This window comes from Panthera onca, chromosome D2 (assembly GCF_046562875.1).
Source record: "Panthera onca isolate mPanOnc1 chromosome D2, mPanOnc1 haplotype 2, whole genome shotgun sequence".
In the NCBI taxonomy this organism is placed as follows: domain Eukaryota; kingdom Metazoa; phylum Chordata; class Mammalia; order Carnivora; family Felidae; genus Panthera; species Panthera onca.
The window spans coordinates 29,238,433-29,256,266 of record NC_138349.1 but is presented as its reverse complement, the minus strand read 5'-3'; the positions used below and the strand labels follow the sequence as shown (position 1 = coordinate 29,256,266).

General features: G+C 41.4%; 1 protein-coding gene across 8 annotated transcripts in view; it reads left to right on the top strand.

Annotated features, from left to right (window-relative positions):
• ABCC2 (ATP binding cassette subfamily C member 2) overlaps window positions 1-14,749 on the top strand; it is a 72,052-nt gene extending 57,303 nt beyond the window's left edge. For 5 of the 8 annotated variants that reach the window (XM_078434727.2, XM_081790476.1, XM_078434729.2 and 2 more), the window contains 7 exons: window positions 586-712; window positions 1,493-1,594; window positions 2,010-2,153; window positions 2,958-3,116; window positions 4,058-4,224; window positions 6,045-6,239; window positions 6,885-7,446. In XM_078434727.2, coding sequence (XP_078290853.2) covers window positions 586-712; window positions 1,493-1,594; window positions 2,010-2,153; window positions 2,958-3,116; window positions 4,058-4,224; window positions 6,045-6,239; window positions 6,885-7,014 — 1,024 coding nt within the window. In that variant the 3' untranslated portion in view covers window positions 7,015-7,446. Of the gene's footprint in view, window positions 1-585; window positions 713-1,492; window positions 1,595-2,009; window positions 2,154-2,957; window positions 3,117-4,057; window positions 4,225-5,149; window positions 5,904-6,044; window positions 6,240-6,884; window positions 7,447-14,640 lie in introns of those variants that run through there. The other 3 variants (XM_078434726.2, XM_078434728.2, XM_081790477.1) reach the window with 3 other exon arrangements.
• Window positions 14,750-17,834: the final 3,085 nt, after the last annotated feature.

Sequence of the window (17,834 nt, the reverse complement as noted above, 5' to 3'; positions counted from 1 at the left end):
CACACACTCTGTCTCTCTCAAAATAAACATTAAAAAAGAAAAAAGATTTTTTCTTTCTTTCTCTAAAGAAACAAACAAAAAGAAAAAAATACAGATTCCTGGAGTGCCTGGTGGGTTTAGTCAGTAGAGCATGACTCTTGATCTTGGTGTCATGAGTTTGAGCCCCACATTGGGGGTAGAGTTTACTTAAAAATATGGATTCCTGAAGTCCACCCTAGGCTCTCTGAACCAGAATCTCCTGGGGGTTAAAGTCCAGGATTTTTTTTTTTTTGGGCATGAATTTTGTGTACTTTTAACTATTACCTCAGATGGTTCTTATGATTTGTCAAGTATGGGAGACACCAAATCATAGAATTCCCTTAGGTTAGCAAGCTCCTCTAGTACCTTTAAGATGCAATTTATTTTCTAAAATCTAATTTAAAAGATTTTAGGAACACATGGTATAGTCAAATTGAGGCATCTCATGAGAACACAGCCCTACCAACTCAATCCCTCTGAGAGTGTTCCATGAACACGTAGGTTCCTGGTTAGGGTAAGGAGGTGAAGATCAGTGACACCTTTCTCTCTGGTTCTGTTGCCCTACAGGTGGCTTGCAGTCCGTCTGGAGCTGATTGGGAACCTGATTGTCTTCTTTGCATCTATGATGATGGTTATTTATAGAGATACACTAAGTGGAGACACTGTGGGCTTTGTTCTGTCCAATGCACTTAATGTGAGTCTTAAGGTTGGGAGTTTGGTTAAATTAATGCACTTATTCTTAAATCGAGTCTAGAGTCTACCATGGAGTTTGTGCTCTTGATTCCTTTCTAGATCTAGAAGGGAGTAGGGAAGACTAAGATTCAAACCCTGGCTCTATCTCTTACTAATTGTGTAGTCTATGGACATGCTCCTTACCCTTTCTAAGCAGGTACCAGTGTCATCTGGAAAAACGGACAAAAACTTTGTTGCCTTTGGCAGTTAAGAAAGCAGTTTGATATGAAGCAACCTAATAGTCCCCATCTCTTTGCCTCTTTGCTTGATTCTAGTCAAAAGAGAATAAACGAGTTTCTTTTCCATAATGTAGTAGTAACCAGAAAGTCTTTTGACTGTCTTCTTCTATGTTTGTTTTTCTTAAATCACAGAATAGTTAATTCTAATCAAGAAAATTCTAATCAAGAGTCCAATAAAACGATATGCATCCCCAGCATGACTAGGGGATACATGTTAGACATTATTTCCTAGTGCCCAAGACTATGTCTGTCACAGTAATAAATATTCACTAAATGACGTTCATTTGATGAGTCACTTGGCCATCTTTTGTAACTAATATGCAGGAGGTTTACATAGCTACCAGCTGGTTCTGTATGGTGCTGTGTTCATTAGGAGTTAATATAGGCCCAACGTGATCATGGCGGAGCACCCAAAAGGACTCTGTTGTTCACCAGAGTTACTGGACTGACCTTATGGTTTGACAAATTGAGTTGGTTTCTGAGCCTGAGATGATTTTCTGTAGATCACACAAACCCTGACCTGGTTAGTGAGGATGACGTCAGAAGTAGAGACCAACATTGTGGCTGTTGAACGAATAAACGAGTACATCAAAGTGGAAAACGAGGTAAGGAGAAATTAGAAGAACCCATGGACAAGCCAAAAAAAAAAAAAAGTTTCCTTCAAAAGAGTATCTTTACCCTGTCTAGAGATTTCATATGGAATCATAAAGTTTCTCCTACAAATCACGGTGCTCTAACTCAACCCAATTTCTTAAAACTTAGATAGGAAATGGTTTGGGGGGAAGTCAGGTCTTGGAATGCACTAAGTTAAAAGGTGTCTTCATTCCGTAGCTCCACAGAGAAACCTTGAGGGATGGGGGTTCTTTAATTGGAAACTTCTGGGAGTTGCAGTCTCATCATTGCAGATGCCCACAGGTGGCTGGGATACTGCTATCCTTCTGCTCTGTGATAGGAGTCCTATGGGTACCATTCAGTGAATTGCCACCATGTAAAGCACTTCCCTTCCTGTCTCTTTGCCAGGCACCCTGGGTGACTGATAAGAGACCTCCCCCAGGTTGGCCCAGCAAAGGGGAGATCCAGTTCAACAACTACCAACTACGGTACCGGCCTGAGCTGGATCTCATACTGAAAGGGATCACCTGTGACATTAAGAGTATGGAGAAGGTAGGTGGAGCTTGAAGAAAGGCCTGAGTGTGAGTCCTTGTGATCAGAACACAGTTGGAGGGGGAGAGCAGCCAGACTCTGCTTTCATCATTGGGGTGGAGGGATAGGGTCAGGACACTTCTGCCCAAGGGAGGTATAAGGACACACCCTCTCCTCCTCCAGAGGGCAAGATGTCAACAAGGGATCAAACAGACTTACTGGGGCTGTAAGAGTTTTCTGCTGAGCCCTTCCCTGCCTCCCTCCAGCATCATCTTCTGTTGCTGATGTAGCTCCTTTCCTGTAAGGGCATGATAGAAAGCACCCAGCCTGGGGAAGGAACTGGTGAGAACAGCAATGTGGAGGTGGTCTCTGCAGACATAATGACTTAGTTCTCTGGTCTGCAAAGTCCTGCACCTTCTCTATGAGGACTTGGGGTCTGATGTAAAAATGTAAAAGAAAAAAAAAAAGTCTAGGTAAGGATGCTGAGGTTCTCAACTGATGCTAGGCCTGACCCTTCCCTTTTCCTCACTTCTAAACAAAGATTTTTTTTAAACCCTATAATGTCTTATCATAATTACAACAACAGCTGTTGATGTGTACATTTCCAATGGTCATTACAGTTCTGAGCAACCAACAGTTGAGAAGGTAGAATGAGAAGGCATCTTTTTCCTGACATCTGGGCCCTTTTTCCCCCACCAAAAATCAATATCAGTTGAACACCTTAGAGATGAAGTAGCCAGTCAGTGCCCAGAATGTCCCAGGCTAAACATTTTTCCCCCAAAGAAGTACACGGCAAACTAATGTACAAAGGAACTGTATTTATAGGTTGGTGTGGTCGGCAGGACAGGAGCTGGGAAGTCATCCTTGACAAATGCCCTCTTCAGAATCCTAGAGGCTGCAGGTGGCCAGATCATCATTGATGGGGTAGATATTGCTTCCATTGGGCTCCATGACCTCCGAGAGAAACTGACCATCATCCCCCAGGTGAGGTCTAGAACTTTGCACGTGCAGCAGGGGACAGATTTTTCTGCAGGAAACATATGCATCTTCTTGATGTATATTCAGTTAGCAGTCTCATTTCTGCATTCTACCCAGGATACCCTACGACACATGGTTTCCAGAACTGACAAAAATAACTTTTGCATTTTGTGGCAATATACTTATGTCACTGCCAAAATCTAATCACTAGGTGGCAGCAACACAACAGCAGTCAAATAGAGCGGATGATTATTTAGCATTTCTGTAGCCCATCCTAGGTTCGCAAGACCTTTGCGATCAACATTAGCAGTTTTGCCGCTGAAGCTTGAAACCATTAAGCTTTATACTCCCCATTTGATATGGTTAAAAGATAGGGGAGGGAATTTGCTGCAGGTTTTTGCCAGCAAGTGGAACACTTAGTGCATCAGCAAAAAAAGGCTTCTCTTTGGCTTCCTCTCTGGACCCTGCCAAATAAGGCCTCTCTTGGAGGTTTAGGCGGGGTTTGGGGGGGGGGGGCGGTGGTAGGGGTGATGATATATGGGTCCTTATTAGAACCATTCTTCCTCTGCTCTTCTAGCCAAGTCTCTGAGGGGTGGTTTTGGTTTGTCTGGTGTTAGCTCAGTTTGAATCTTTTCTGCAGCTTAATAAATTCTTCTGTACTGTCCCTTCCCCTGACCCTTCCACCTCCTTACCATGAGTTTTCATGGAAATCCATAAATGAATCTTAAAATGAAAAAACCAAGAACTCCTTTTAATCCTCTGGCAGCCCCTTTAGTCTTCAGTGAGGAAACTTTGCAAAAGTTTGACCACTAACCAGCTTTGCACCTCAGGCCAGTCCTCGCTACTTTCTCCTGGCCACAAAAAACAAAACAAAACAAAACAAAAAAACCCTGCTAGACCCTTTTTTGTCATTACCCTCAATAGCCCCCTCATCCCTTGACTTGCAGGATCCCATCCTGTTCTCTGGAAGCCTGAGGATGAATCTAGATCCTTTTAACAACCACTCAGATGAGGAGATTTGGAAGGCCCTGGAGCTGGCTCACCTCAAATCCTTTGTGGCTGGCCTGCAACTTGGATTGTCCCACAAAGTGACAGAGGCTGGTGACAACCTTAGGTAATGTTTCATAACCCACAGGCACTGGGAGGAAGTGAAGGGGATCCACTCGTTTGTTCCTTGGGCTAGGTAGTCCGTGGTATCATAGGATTGCTCCAGTCCCAGTGGTAGGTAGGGCGTGGAACGTTAGCAGATGAAGCTCAGAACTGAAGGGAGGCCCAGCAGCTCTGGTTTCTCTTGGAAACTTGCTACAAATGCACACTCTGACTCAACCCTACTTACTAATCAGAATCTACATTTTAGCAAGATTCCAAGGGATTTGTGTGTACATTACAGCTTAAGAAGCACTGCCTAAGAGTATTGATTCCTAACTACGCTACACACTAGAATCACCTGGGAACATTTTTTTGAAATTCCAATGCCCAGGCTGCACCCCAGACCAGTTGAGTCAGGGCCTAGGTGACTTTGGTGTGTAGCCCCAGAGAATACTTGTAAGCTTTGGTATAGAATGGCACCAAGTTTGTTAACCATCAGCAACAGATCTAGGAACTAGCAGGACTTAAGTAGATTTTTAGGCCTATGGAAAAGATTATTCAGTCCACAAATATGCATTGATCGTGTACAAAGTAATGTCATATAGTGGATACGCAGACATGTGGGCCGTGTGGGTCCCTCTGGCAAGATGTGACACGGGCCTTGACACGTCTGGTTTGTGAGAACAAAAATCCTCCCATCCTTCTCTATCCTTGCTGGGAGACACCTATCCGGCATTATCAGGGCCTTGATTTCAGACCAGGGTTGAGGGTTGAAACTTAACATTTCTCTGGTGCATGATGGGAGATCGATCATTTGGAAGGAGAGATAGCAGCTGAACACCAGACTGGGGCCTCGGTAACAGCCTATTACTGTGAAGCCCGACTGAGCCAGGCAGGAGTTTGGTACAACTGAAGTACAGTTTTACAGTGTCTCTGTTCCTACATTACAGAGAAAAACTGGAAGTTCATCTTGGGTGACTTCTCATCTCCTGCAGAAATTTTCTTACAGAGAATTACAGAACTCTAGTCTAGCCGCCCTCTGTTTAATACGTTCCCTAATGGCCACAGCAGGAAAGAGCAATTAGCGAATTCCTGAATATTTCCTCCACATCATTTCCCAAAGCTTCTTTATGTAAGTAAGAGGTCCAGCCTTCATTACTGGCTTTTAGCAAATTAAAGCGATTTGCATTTTACTAGCATATTCGAATTCCACATACATTGCATCTCACACCAAGACATCACGTTCATTAGAGAGCTATGTCTCTAATCGAGGCAGAAGGCCTTGAACAAATAATTAGCCTTGAGACTAGAATTACACATTAAAATAATGAATGGGTTTGCTAAGGCCACTAAGAAACGCCATTGGGGCATTCTGATGCAGTGTCACCCGATATTCACGGTGCCAGGTCAAATATTGCTGCACTGAACTTGGTGGCATCCCGAGTTATTTTGGAATTACTGTTGAGGTGCTGGGCTATTACTGTAGTGATGCAAAGAACTATTCCTGGGCTAGGGTTTTCCAGACTCATCAAACATGGAGATTGCCTGGGGTGCTTATTAAAAATACATGTTTCTAGGCTCCTCCCCATTCTGCTTGGGAAGAGTGGGACCCAGAAATATGAATTTTAAAATTAAGTACCTGTGGTAGGTCTTCTAATGGAGAAAGTTAGGAAAACATGGTGTTCACCTCTTCTGTTAGTTGTTCATCCTGGAGGAATCTAGGAGTAGGGGTTCTGAAAGCCTGATCCGGAACATGAAAAGTGCACGTGTATGTGCACGCACGCCCATCCCACATTTTGCCTGGGTCCTGAGGAGCTAATGCTTGGTTTGTTCCATTGGCTACAGCATAGGGCAGAGGCAGCTGCTGTGCCTGGCCAGGGCTCTGCTTCGGAAATCCAAGATTCTGATCATGGATGAGGCCACTGCTGCGGTGGATATAGAGACCGATCACCTTATCCAGACGACCATCCAAAAGGAGTTCTCCCGCTGCACGACTATCACCATTGCTCATAGGCTCCACACCATCATGGACAGTGACAAGTGAGTATGAGTGACAGAGCTGGACAGACACAACTGAGCCTTGAAAAAACTAAGCACATTAGCCGTAAGATGTCTTCCAGCCAAAGATTCCGAGAGTTCAAGTAATGGGTCCAAAATTCTACATCACGCTAATAAAAGCCAACAGGGTGTTAAGGGAACAGTCCTGAGGGTATAATAGGCAATAGTAAATTAACTGAGTGTGGGAGGTGGAGGCCCAAGCCACGAGAGGCAGATATTAACCACAGATTTTCTCAATTCAACTGGGTCTCAGCAGCTCCTCCATACAATAACTAGAAGTTTTCTGCTTCTTCCAACTCTGACATCTTACATTTAAAATGGGGGTAATGTCCATAATCTTGGGACCTGTTTGGAGAATAGTCTCCCTCCAACAATGTATATCTTAAAAAAACAAACAAAAACAAAAAAACAAAAACTTATGTAAATGGACTTATACTGTATATATTCTTCCACTTGATTCTTCGGCATTATCTCTGGAATCCACCCAGACTAACACAGCTATAGTTCACTCATTCTCACTGCTTTATCACCTTTTATGAATGAATATACCACAACTTAGTACTAGTTGTTCTTATAAATGCCAAGATTTGAGATGCTGCTAAGACCTTTCTTTCTCCTTTGTTTCAGGATAATGGTCCTAGACAACGGGAAGATTGTAGAGTATGGCACCCCTAACGAACTGCTGAAAAATTCTGGCCCCTTTTGTTTGATGGCCAAAGAAGCTGGCATTGAAAACGTGAATAGCACATCACTCTGACAGTAGGTGCCATGGGCTGCAGAAGGAAGGATTATTCCTTATTTTTTATGAAAGCTATCACACAGAAGTATGTGAAATGTACCTTTTAAAGAAGGGTATTACCAGCTCCAGCAGAACCCCCGTTTTGTGAACCCACTTTGATTATACCTCCTTCCTACTTCCTTTCCCAGAGATAACTACTATCCTGAATTTTGTGATAATTATATCCTCCTGCCTTTCATTTTAGTTTTACTACTTGGTATGTATCCTTAAACAAGGTGTACTTTTTAATTTATGTAAATGGCCTCACTCATACTTGACGTATTCTTCTATTGCTTTCGTTCAGTTTTATTTTTGAGATTCATGCATGTTGATGCACATAGTGAGGCTGGTTCTTTCTCACCGTTCTGTAGTGTGGCAGTGTATAAATGACACAGTGTATCCATTTTTAAAAATGTTTTTATTAAAAAAAATTATTGGGGCGCCTCGGTGGCGCAGTTGGTTAAGCGTCCGACTTCAGCCAGGTCACGATCTCGCGGTTCGTGAGTTCGAGCCCCGCGTCAGGCTCTGGGCTGATGGCTCGGAGGCTGGAGCCTGTTTCAGATTCTGTGTCTCCCTCTCTCTCTGCCCCTCCCCCGTTCATGCTCTGTCTCTCTCTGTCCCAAAAATAAATAAAAAACGTTGAAAAAAAAAAAAAATAAAAAAAAAAAAATTATTTTAATGTTTCATTAATTTTGAGAGAGAAACAGTACGAGCAGGGGAGGGGCAGAGAGAGAGAGACATACAGAGCCTGATGTGGGCCTTGAGCCCACAAACAGATCATGACCTGAGCCAAAGTTGGACGCCTAACTGACTGAGCCACCCACGTGCCCCAACAGTGTATCCATTTTAATGTTGGTCAGTAGGGTTTTTTCTATGGTTCCCTCCGCCTCCCGTTATGAACAATACTGCTGGGAACATTCTGGTATATTACTCCTGAGATACGTGTGTAAGAGTTTCTTTAGGATATAATGTAGGTATGGGGAGTATGCACATGTTTACATGCATACACTAGGTGATGCCAATTGAAAACCCTTTTTGTCAAACTGATGAGTATGAATTATTAATCTCTCTCTGGTTACTAGTAAGGTTTCAGTATGAGGTTTCTGCTGGCTCTTATTCATGATGCTTCATTTCCTTGTATGCCTTGTGAATTTTGACTGTAAGCTGGTCATTTTATCTGTGGATATTCTTGGAGGACTGAGTGGAATCTGAGCTCTCCTAAACAAAACTGGGAAAGCTTCTGCCTGTCACTTGGGGGCATTACCCAGAACCAGTTTGAATTCAATTCTCCACTAGGGGCTTCAAACCATACAGTTGGTGTGACTTCAGACTGCAATTCTGCACAAGGACCAACATGTGGTTTACCAATTCTGCAGGGAGAGTCCTCCCCTTGACCTAGTGTCAGGCTAGAGACCGACACGTTGCCTTGTTGACTCCTTCTGCATGATGGGGTTTATTCCTCATTTACTTGTACACTGTTGGGTCCAGGTTTATCAGAGGGCCTCCTGTCCTGGGCTTTGGCATCTTGTATTACCAACAAAGGTCAAAGTCCTCTGGTTTCAGAAGTCACCCCAAGCTCTGACCCTTCCTTATCTTCCGGATTTTTTTGTGTCACATTATCTTGGGGTCAGTACGTTCTTGACTTCCATTTAGTGATGAAATTATATAAAATATCTTCATTTGTTCATTTTAGCTGTTGAGTGAGATGCTCAGAGACTGGAAGTGCCTGCAGTAAGAGAATAGTAGCTACAAGTCGGGATGCGGAAGGGATTTTTCCTATTTGCTCTGTTCCCATCAGCAGCACCCCTAGCAATGGCGTCTGCAGCGGCAGGCCATACGGGTGGCAGCACCGACTGCACTTTGTCTAGTACTCCCAGAACCGGTGTCCTCATGCTCCTGGGAGACACGAGCAGCTCACCCTCCCAGAAGTCTGGGTTTCAGCTCTGTGGGGCACCTCCTCTGTTTTGTTCGAAATCTGTCCCGGCGATGGGGATGGCAATTGTGGCAGGCACAGCTATTCTCCAGAGGTAGCAGTGGAGGGGTCCCAGCACCAGGGTCCAGTGAGGTTGAGCATCATTCCTGGCTTCAAAGACTCCAATCTGGCTTTCTTCGTCTCTCGGAGAGTCAGTGAGCTACCTACTGACATGTGAAAACTCCCTTTCTGCTTAGGTTTACCAGAGTTAGGGGCTGTGGTTTGCAACTAAAAATACTCTCCAGCTAATTTATGGTCACTGTGTTTATCACTTTGTCAGATAATTTTCTGTTTGGGTCTCCATAGTTGTGAGCCTCTTGAAAACAGTAACTATTTTTTTGTGTATCTCCAGGAGCTAGAATAGAGCAAGTGAACACACATTTTTTTCCAATGTTCGAAATTATATAAACACAATGGGAAAGATGTGTGCTAACAATGCAGGAGCAGGGAAAGAAAAGTAACTCCACATGATACATTGGCACAAACAGACTAAGTGTACCAATCAAACCTCAATTTTTTGCAGGCTAGTTTTGTACAAATGCCTTTTGAAATACTCCCTGAAGAAATTTGTTCCATTTAGGTCATAGGACAAGAACACATTCAATCACAAATGCACACTGATCATGACTTTGCTAACTTTTAAGTAAACACTGTTGTATAAACATTGACAGTAAGCAGAGAACTTATTTAGCTATAAGTGTGGAGTCTTCCACGTAGACTCTAAACTGTTTTTTAAAAGGCTTTATGTTGGGGCACCTGGGTGTCTCAGTCAGTTGGGCATTCAACTTCAGCTCTGGTCATAATCTTACAGTTTGTGAGTTCAAGCCCTGCATCAGGCTCTGTGCTGACAGCTCAGAGCCTGGAGCCTGCTTCAGATTGTCTCTCCCTCTCTCTCAAAAACAAACAAAAAATATGAAGAAAAAAAAAAAAGGAAGCATTTATCATGCAAATGGATATGAAAAGAAAGCTGAATTAGCAATACTTACATCGGACAAAATAGATTTTAAGATAACCATAAAGGGAACAATCTAAGAGGATATAAAAATTATAAATATTTATGCATCCAATATGGACATGGGAGCAAATACATAAAGCAGTAAATAATAAAGTAATTGATAGTAGTACAATAATAGGGGACTTCAACATCCCACTTAAATCAATGGACAGATCACTCCAACAAAAAATCAACAAGGAAACTGGGCCAGATGGATTTAACAAGATATATTCAGAGCATTCCATCTTAAAACAGAACACACAGTCTTCTCAAAGTGCACATGGAACATTCTCCAGAATAGGTCACATATTAGGCCACAAAACAAGTCTCAACAAATTCAGAAAGTTCAAAGTCATACCAGGCATCTTTTCTGACCACAACACTATGAAACTGGAAATCAACCACAAGAAAAAAATCTGGAAGAAGCACAAATACATGGAAGTTAAATAACATGATACTAAACAATGAATGGGTCAAGCAAGAAATCCAAGAGGAAATTAAAAAAATACATGGAGACAAATGAAAATAAAACCATGGTCCAAGATCTTTGGGATGCAGCAAAAACTGTTCGAAAAAGGAGGTTTCTAGCAATACAAGCCTACTTTAAGAAAAATCTCAAACAACCTAGCCTAACACCTGAAGGAACTAGAAAAAGAACAAACAAAACTCCAAGAGAAGAAAGGAAGGAATAATGATCAGAGCAGAAAAAAATGATATAGAACCAAACAACAAACCATACAATAGAACAGATCAATGAAATCAGGAGCTGGTTCTTTGAAAAGATCAATAAGATTTTGATTAAAAAAAAAAGGTTCAAACAAAATCAGACATGAAAGAGGAGAAATAACTGATACCACAGAAATACAAAGGATTCCAAGAGAACATTATGAAAAATTGTATGCCAGCAAACTGAACAGCCTAGAAGAACTGGATAAATTCCTAGGAACATATGACCTCCCAAAATTGAATAAGAGAAAATATGAACAAACTGATTACTCATTCAGTTTCATTGCTGGTAATCAAAAAACTCCCAACAAACAAAAGTGCAGGACCAGATGGCTTCACGAGTGAATTCTACCAAACATTTAAAGAACGGTTAATATCTATTCTTCTCAAACTATTCCAAAAAACAGTAGAGTAAGGAAAGCTTCTAAATTCATTCTATGAGGACAGCATTACCTTGATACCAAAATCACATAAAGACATTATAATAAAAAATACGGGGGACGCCTGGGTGGCTCAGTCGGTTGAGCGTCCGACTTCGGCTCAGGTCACGATCTCACAGCCTGTGAGTTCGAGCCCCGCGTCGGGCTCTGTGCTGACAGCTCAGAGCCTGGAGCCTGCTTCTGTGTCTCCCTCTCTCTCTGCCCCTAACCCACTTGCATTCTGTCTCTGTCAAAAAAAATAAATAAACATTAAAAAAAAAATTAAAAAAAAAAATACAGGCCAAAACCTCTAATGAATGTAGATGCAAAAATTCTCAACAGAATATTAGCAAACTAAATCCAGCAATACATTCAAAAAATCATTCACTACAATCATATGAGATTTATTCCTGAGACGCAAGAGGGATTCAATATTCGCAAATCAATCAATGCAATCCATCACATCAACAAAAGGATAAAAACCATAGGATCATTTCAATAGATGGAGAAAAAACATTTGAAAGGTAAAACATCCATTCATGATAAAAAAAAAAAAAAAACCTTCAACGAAGTAAGGTTAGAGGGAACATACCTCAACATAAAGGTCATATATGGAAATCCCACAGCAGGGTGGTTTGTTCGGTCGAGTGGCCAATTCCCGATTTTGGCTCAGGTGATGATCTTATGGTTGTGAGATCAAGTCCCTCGTTGGTCTCCGCACTGGGCATGGAACCTGCTTAAGATTCTCTCCCCCTGTCCCTCTGCCCCTCCCCTGCTCATGCTCTCTCTTTGAATGAATGAATGAATGAATGAATGAATGAAAAACCTACAGCGAACATCATACTCAATGGGGGGAAACTGAGGGCTTTTCCCTTAAGGTCAGGAAGAAGATAAGGATGTCCACTCTTACCACTTTTATTCAACATAGTACTGGAAATCCTAGCCCCAACAATCAGACAAGAAAAAGGAATAAAAGGTATCCAAATTGGTAAGGAAGAAGGAATACTTTCACTACTTGTAGATGACATGATACTATATATAGAAAATCCTATAAAGACGTCACAAAAACACTACTAGAACTGATAAATGAATTCAGGAAGGTTAAAGGATACAAAAATCAATATACAGAAATCTATTGCATTTCTTTTTAATTTTGTTTATTTTTGAGAGAGAGAGACAGAGTATGAGTAGGGAAGGGACAGAGAGAGAAGGAGACACAGAATCCGAAGCAGACTCCAGGCTCTGAGCTGTCAGCACAAAGCCGGATGTGGGGCTCGAACTCATGAACTGTGAGATTATGACCTGAACTGAAGTCAGATGCTTAACTGACTGAGCCACCCAGGCGCCCCTTTATTGCATTTCTATACGCTAATAATGAAGTCACAGAAAAGAGAAATTAAAACAATCCTATTTATAATTGCACCAAAAATAAAATACCTAGGAATCAACTTAACCAAGGATGTAAAAGACCTGTATGCTGTACACTATAAAACACTGATGAAATAAACTAAAGATGACACAAACAAATGGAAAAAGATTCCATGCTCATGGACTGGAAGAAGAAATACTGTTAAAAATTTCCATGCTACGAAAAGCAATCTATAGATTTAATACAATCCCTATCAAAATACCAATAGCATTTTTCACAGAGTTGGAACAATTAATCCTAAAATTTGTGTAGAATCACAAAAGACCCTAAATAGTCAAAGCAATCTTGAAAAAGAACAAAACTGGAGGTATCATAAGCCCAGATTTCAAGATCTGCTACAAAGCTGTAGTGATCCAAATGGTATGGTACTGGCACAAAAATAGACACACAGATCAATGGAACAGAATAGACAGCCCAGAAATAAACCCATGATTATAAGCTCAATTAATCTTCAACAAAGGAGGAAAGAATAAACAATGGGAAAAAGTCTGTTCAACAAATGGTGTTAGGAAAACTGAACCACTCACTTACACCATATACAAAATTAATTCAAAATGGATTAAAGACCTAAATGTGAGACCTGAAACCGTAACAACCCTAGAAGAGAACATAGGAAGTAATTTCTCTGACACTTGCTATAGCACAATTTTTCTAGATGTGTCTCCTGAGGCAAGAGAGAAAAAGACTGTAAACTATTGCTACTACACCAAAATAAAAAGCTTCTGCATAGCAAAAAATCAACAAAATTAAAGACAACCTACTGAATGGGAGAAGATATTTGCATATAATAGTGGGTTAGTATCCAAAATATATAAAGAACTTCTACAACTCAATATCAAGAAAACCCAATAATCCAATTAAAAATGGGCAGAAGACATGAATAGACATTTCTCCAAAGAAGACATACATATGGTGAACAGATACATGAAAAGATGCTCAGTATCAATCATCGGGGAAATGCAAATCAAAACCACAAGATCCACCTAACACCTGTTAGAATGGCTAAAATCAAAAACACAAGAAACAACAAACTGGTGCACCCACTGTGGAAAACAGTATGGAGGTTTCTCAAAAAATTAAAATTATTATCACACGATCCAGTAATTCCACTACTGGGTATTACTCAAAAAAATACAAAAACACTAATTCAAAGTGACATATGCACCCCTATATTTATTGTCACATTATTTACAATAGCCAAATTACAGAAGCAGCACAAGTGTCCATTGACTGATGAAGATGTGATACACACACACACACACACACACTAGAATATACTCAGCCATAAAAAAGAATGAAATCTTACCATTTGCAATATGGATGGACAGATATAAAGCTAAGTGAAATAAGTCAGTCAGAGATAGATAAATACCATATGATTTCACTCATACATGGTATTTAAGAAACAAATGAACAAAGCAAAAAAGATACAAAACAAGAAACAGACCCTGAACTATAGAGAATAAACTGATGGTTACCAAAGGGGAAGGGGGTGGGGGGATGGGTGAAATAGGTGAAGGAGATTAAAGAGTACACTTATCATGATGAGCACTGAGTAATGTACAGAATTATTGAATCACTATAATGTACACTTGAAATTATAATACTGTAAACTATACTGGAATAAAAAAGGGCTTTATGATATTTAAAGATATTAAAGTAAAAGATCGTAAAAATGCATAAAAGAATTGGCTGCAAGAAGCATTCCATTTCCATAGCATTCCTTTTTACTTCATAGGCAGGAAATAGATTATGCTATACAATTTAACTATGCAATGTAAAAATCAACTAGTTAGGGAAGAAGTAGAAAAAAGAAAAAAAGGGGTGTGTGTAAGGCAGAATTCCTTTTAAGTAAAATGAACAGAAAAACAAAGTTTCTGGAAGAAAAGAAAAATTACTTAGGACTAGTTTTGTTCTTACTGAACCTAAACAATGAACTAATGTAAGAGCTCCTTTCTTCAACTCTAACAATCAAGGCCTTGGTCGCCATATTGGTTAGTCACCTTGGTCCTCACCGTGACAGCCTCTGGCTATTCTTCCTGATAACCACTGTCATGGATTTCAGGTCCACCTACCCTCTCCTTGGTTTCCACTATGAATGATTGGTTCTGCTGGAGCAACGGTCTTTGGGACGTTTGCTGCATAAGCCCACAGCCACTCACTCTTCTCTAGGAAACAACTTTGTTGGAATCCATCTATAGAGATTGTCGAGTTATCCACTGGTTGTACCTCTAGACACAGATTTCTTTCCCAACACCTGGTGCTAACACCCTTCCCTGCTGGCTCTTTTGTTGTTTGCATCTATATGCAGGAAAATCGTGATGTTAAGGTTTAACATTCTGGTATCATAGAGACGCCTCCTAGCCTCATAGATATCTGCCTGGCTGATACTGTATTTCCAGTCTATAAACCAATTACACTTTTGCTAGCTTTTCATTTTCCTCATCAAAAGGTCTAATTTTCCTGCATACTTACCTTCAATGTTAATGGTTGACCCAAATCCTTTTGTTTAAGCCAGATTTAAAGTAGGGGTATGGCTCAAGGGCCAAATCTGGCTGTTTCTGTAAATGAAGATTTATCAGAACCACCATGCTCACTTGTTTTTGTATTATCTATGCCTACTCTTGGGTTACAGTGGCAGAGTTGAGGAGTTGTGACAGACTGTATGGCCTACAAAGCCTAGAATATTCACTGTCTGGCCTTGTACAGAAAAGGTTTGCTGACCCCTATTGCAGAATCACCAGGGTAGCCTGAATTGGATCATGCTTCCGTTCGCAAAAAGAGAATTTGCCTCAAAAATGGCATGTGATTTCATAACTGCAGTAGACAGAAATAACGGTCCCTAAAGATGTGCACATCCTAATCCTCAAAACCCATGAGGATTTATTTACCTTACATATCAAAAGGGACTTTGCAGATGGGATTAAGGATATTGAGATGACCTTATCCAGATGGGCCCAATGTAAAAAGGATCCCCAGAAGAGAGGCAGGAGGACCACAGAATGAAGATGGGGTGAGGGCAGAGACATTGGAAGACGCTATGCTGCTGGCTTTAATGATGGAGAAAGGGAACATAAGCCAATGCAGGCAGCTTCTAGAAGCTGGAAAAGGCAGGGAAACAGATTCTCCCTTGGAACCTCCAGAAGGAACTGGCCCTACCGACACTGTCTAGCTGAGTGAGTGAGACTGATTTTACACTTCTGACCTCCGGAATTATAAGAAATTTGTGTTGTTTTAGGCCACAAACTGTGGTAATTTGTTATAGCAGCAATAGGAAACCAATACAATACGATAAGTCCAAGTAGCTCTGATGAAATTGCCAATATTCTCCAACTGAAGTTGGCTTAATGACAATTCATTGATCTTCAGTGAATCCCGTTTGAGTTTGCAGACGACTACACCATCTTTTCAGCCCTGCTAAAAACGGGTTTCAGTGCTCATACCTGTCCCTCTTCTGGCAAACTGCCAGCATCTTATTCAGCATCATCATTTTTGGAGGTAATCTTTTCTTGACCTCAGCGGAGAGGTTGTGGGAAGGTCCTTTGTTAAAGTGAGTCATGGTGGCTCCATAAGAGGCGGCTGTGACACATCAGCAGTCTCTCTCAGCTTCCCTGATCCTGGACCTGAGGAGTGGCTATGGGAAAGGTTTGGAGCTTGACTCCTCTTGGGTGTCTCAGGGGACAACTGGCATGGTGGTACACGGGCAGTGACTTGTGACATGGTTGAGGCCTGCAGACCTCCCCCCACCCACCCCCGATCTGCAGTGGAGTCCCATGCATCGGCCGGCTCCCAACGTCTCCGGAATGAACACCCTGCCGCCGCCCAGACCAGAATGCTTGCTCCCTCTCACCACACCACCAGAACTTACCTCTGGGAAAACACTACACTGGCTCCCTTTTCTTGGAGGGTCACCCCTGAGTGGGGTGAGGGAATAGCTTGCAATTTGTTGTTGAACTTGTTGTTGTTCAATTTGTTGTTGAACACTCCCTTCTTGATACATGCAAAATACTAATATCGATCTTCAGTAATACTCGCATGGAAAGTTTCAGTGGGCTGAGTGAGATACAGCAAGGGTTCTTCTGTACCTAAGAAAGACATAAGAGTAAAATCTTCATCAATGCAACATATTAACATATAGAAAAGTTTAAAATCCTGACCTGTACGGTGATTTAGAATGATGCGTATACATCTTGAAGTTTCTTGGTCCTCGGGCTCTAAGGTTCTGCAAGTGAAGCATCTGTGTCCTTCTAGGGCCTGTTTGTATTCCTGACCCTGAAACAAAACCCACATAAACAGAGTCCCAGCTGCACAACTAATTAAAACAGAGTGACACAAAATTCAATCCTTATTAGAACCACGTACTACTCCTAGAGCTCAGTGCACAAAAATTTACACACGTCATCTTATTTGGTTCCCACAATAATTTTGAGAGGAAGGCCAGAAATCGAGACTTTAGAGATGGCAATTCCCACCACTTCTCCATTCTCCTAGGACTTTTGGATGAAAGCACAACTGAAGAGCTACTTCCAGACAGGAAAGGGAGAAAATTCATGAGAGGAAGCAAGTAGGCAAACCGGATCGAGAGATTTTCCTCAATGACATTTCCTTCTGTTGTGTCTGAAACATCTGACACCCTTTCCTTCCGTGGTTTCTGTAACTCTTACTTTTCTGACAGCAGAAAAGCCCATTTACAAAAATTGCCTTGACAGATGGTTCTCAAACTTGGATGTGTGCACAAATCACGTGGGGCCTGCATTTCCAGCAGCTCCCAGGTTAGTGACGGTGATGCCACTGGGCTGACAGCCACACTTGCAGAAGCAAGACAAGCAGACATCTAGTGTTTAAAACAAAAGACACATTTTCAGAAACCCGTCCCCATGCCAATGACCTCCTCTTTGCCAGTGATTCCATCATTTCTTTAATTTCATATTCTTTATAGGATGCTTTTTTCCCACTCTCAAGCATTCTTATATCCGAAGCAGTTAACTTTTTTTCCTATTAGATTTTCTTGCCTTTGATCTGTAGTCCCTCCCAATCATCTTGTAACATTTAGCTTTCCTAAAACAGGCAATCTATTTAAGAACTTCCAAGAGTTTCTTTATTACCAGACTCATCAAATCTAAATTCCTTGACTTGGACCTCAAGGCTCTCCGATTTATCACTATGTATCAGGCAGTGTTCTAGCACTCTCCATGTTCCAACTCATTCAATCCTTACAACAACCCATGAGGTGGCTAGTGTTACCATCTACTTTAGAGG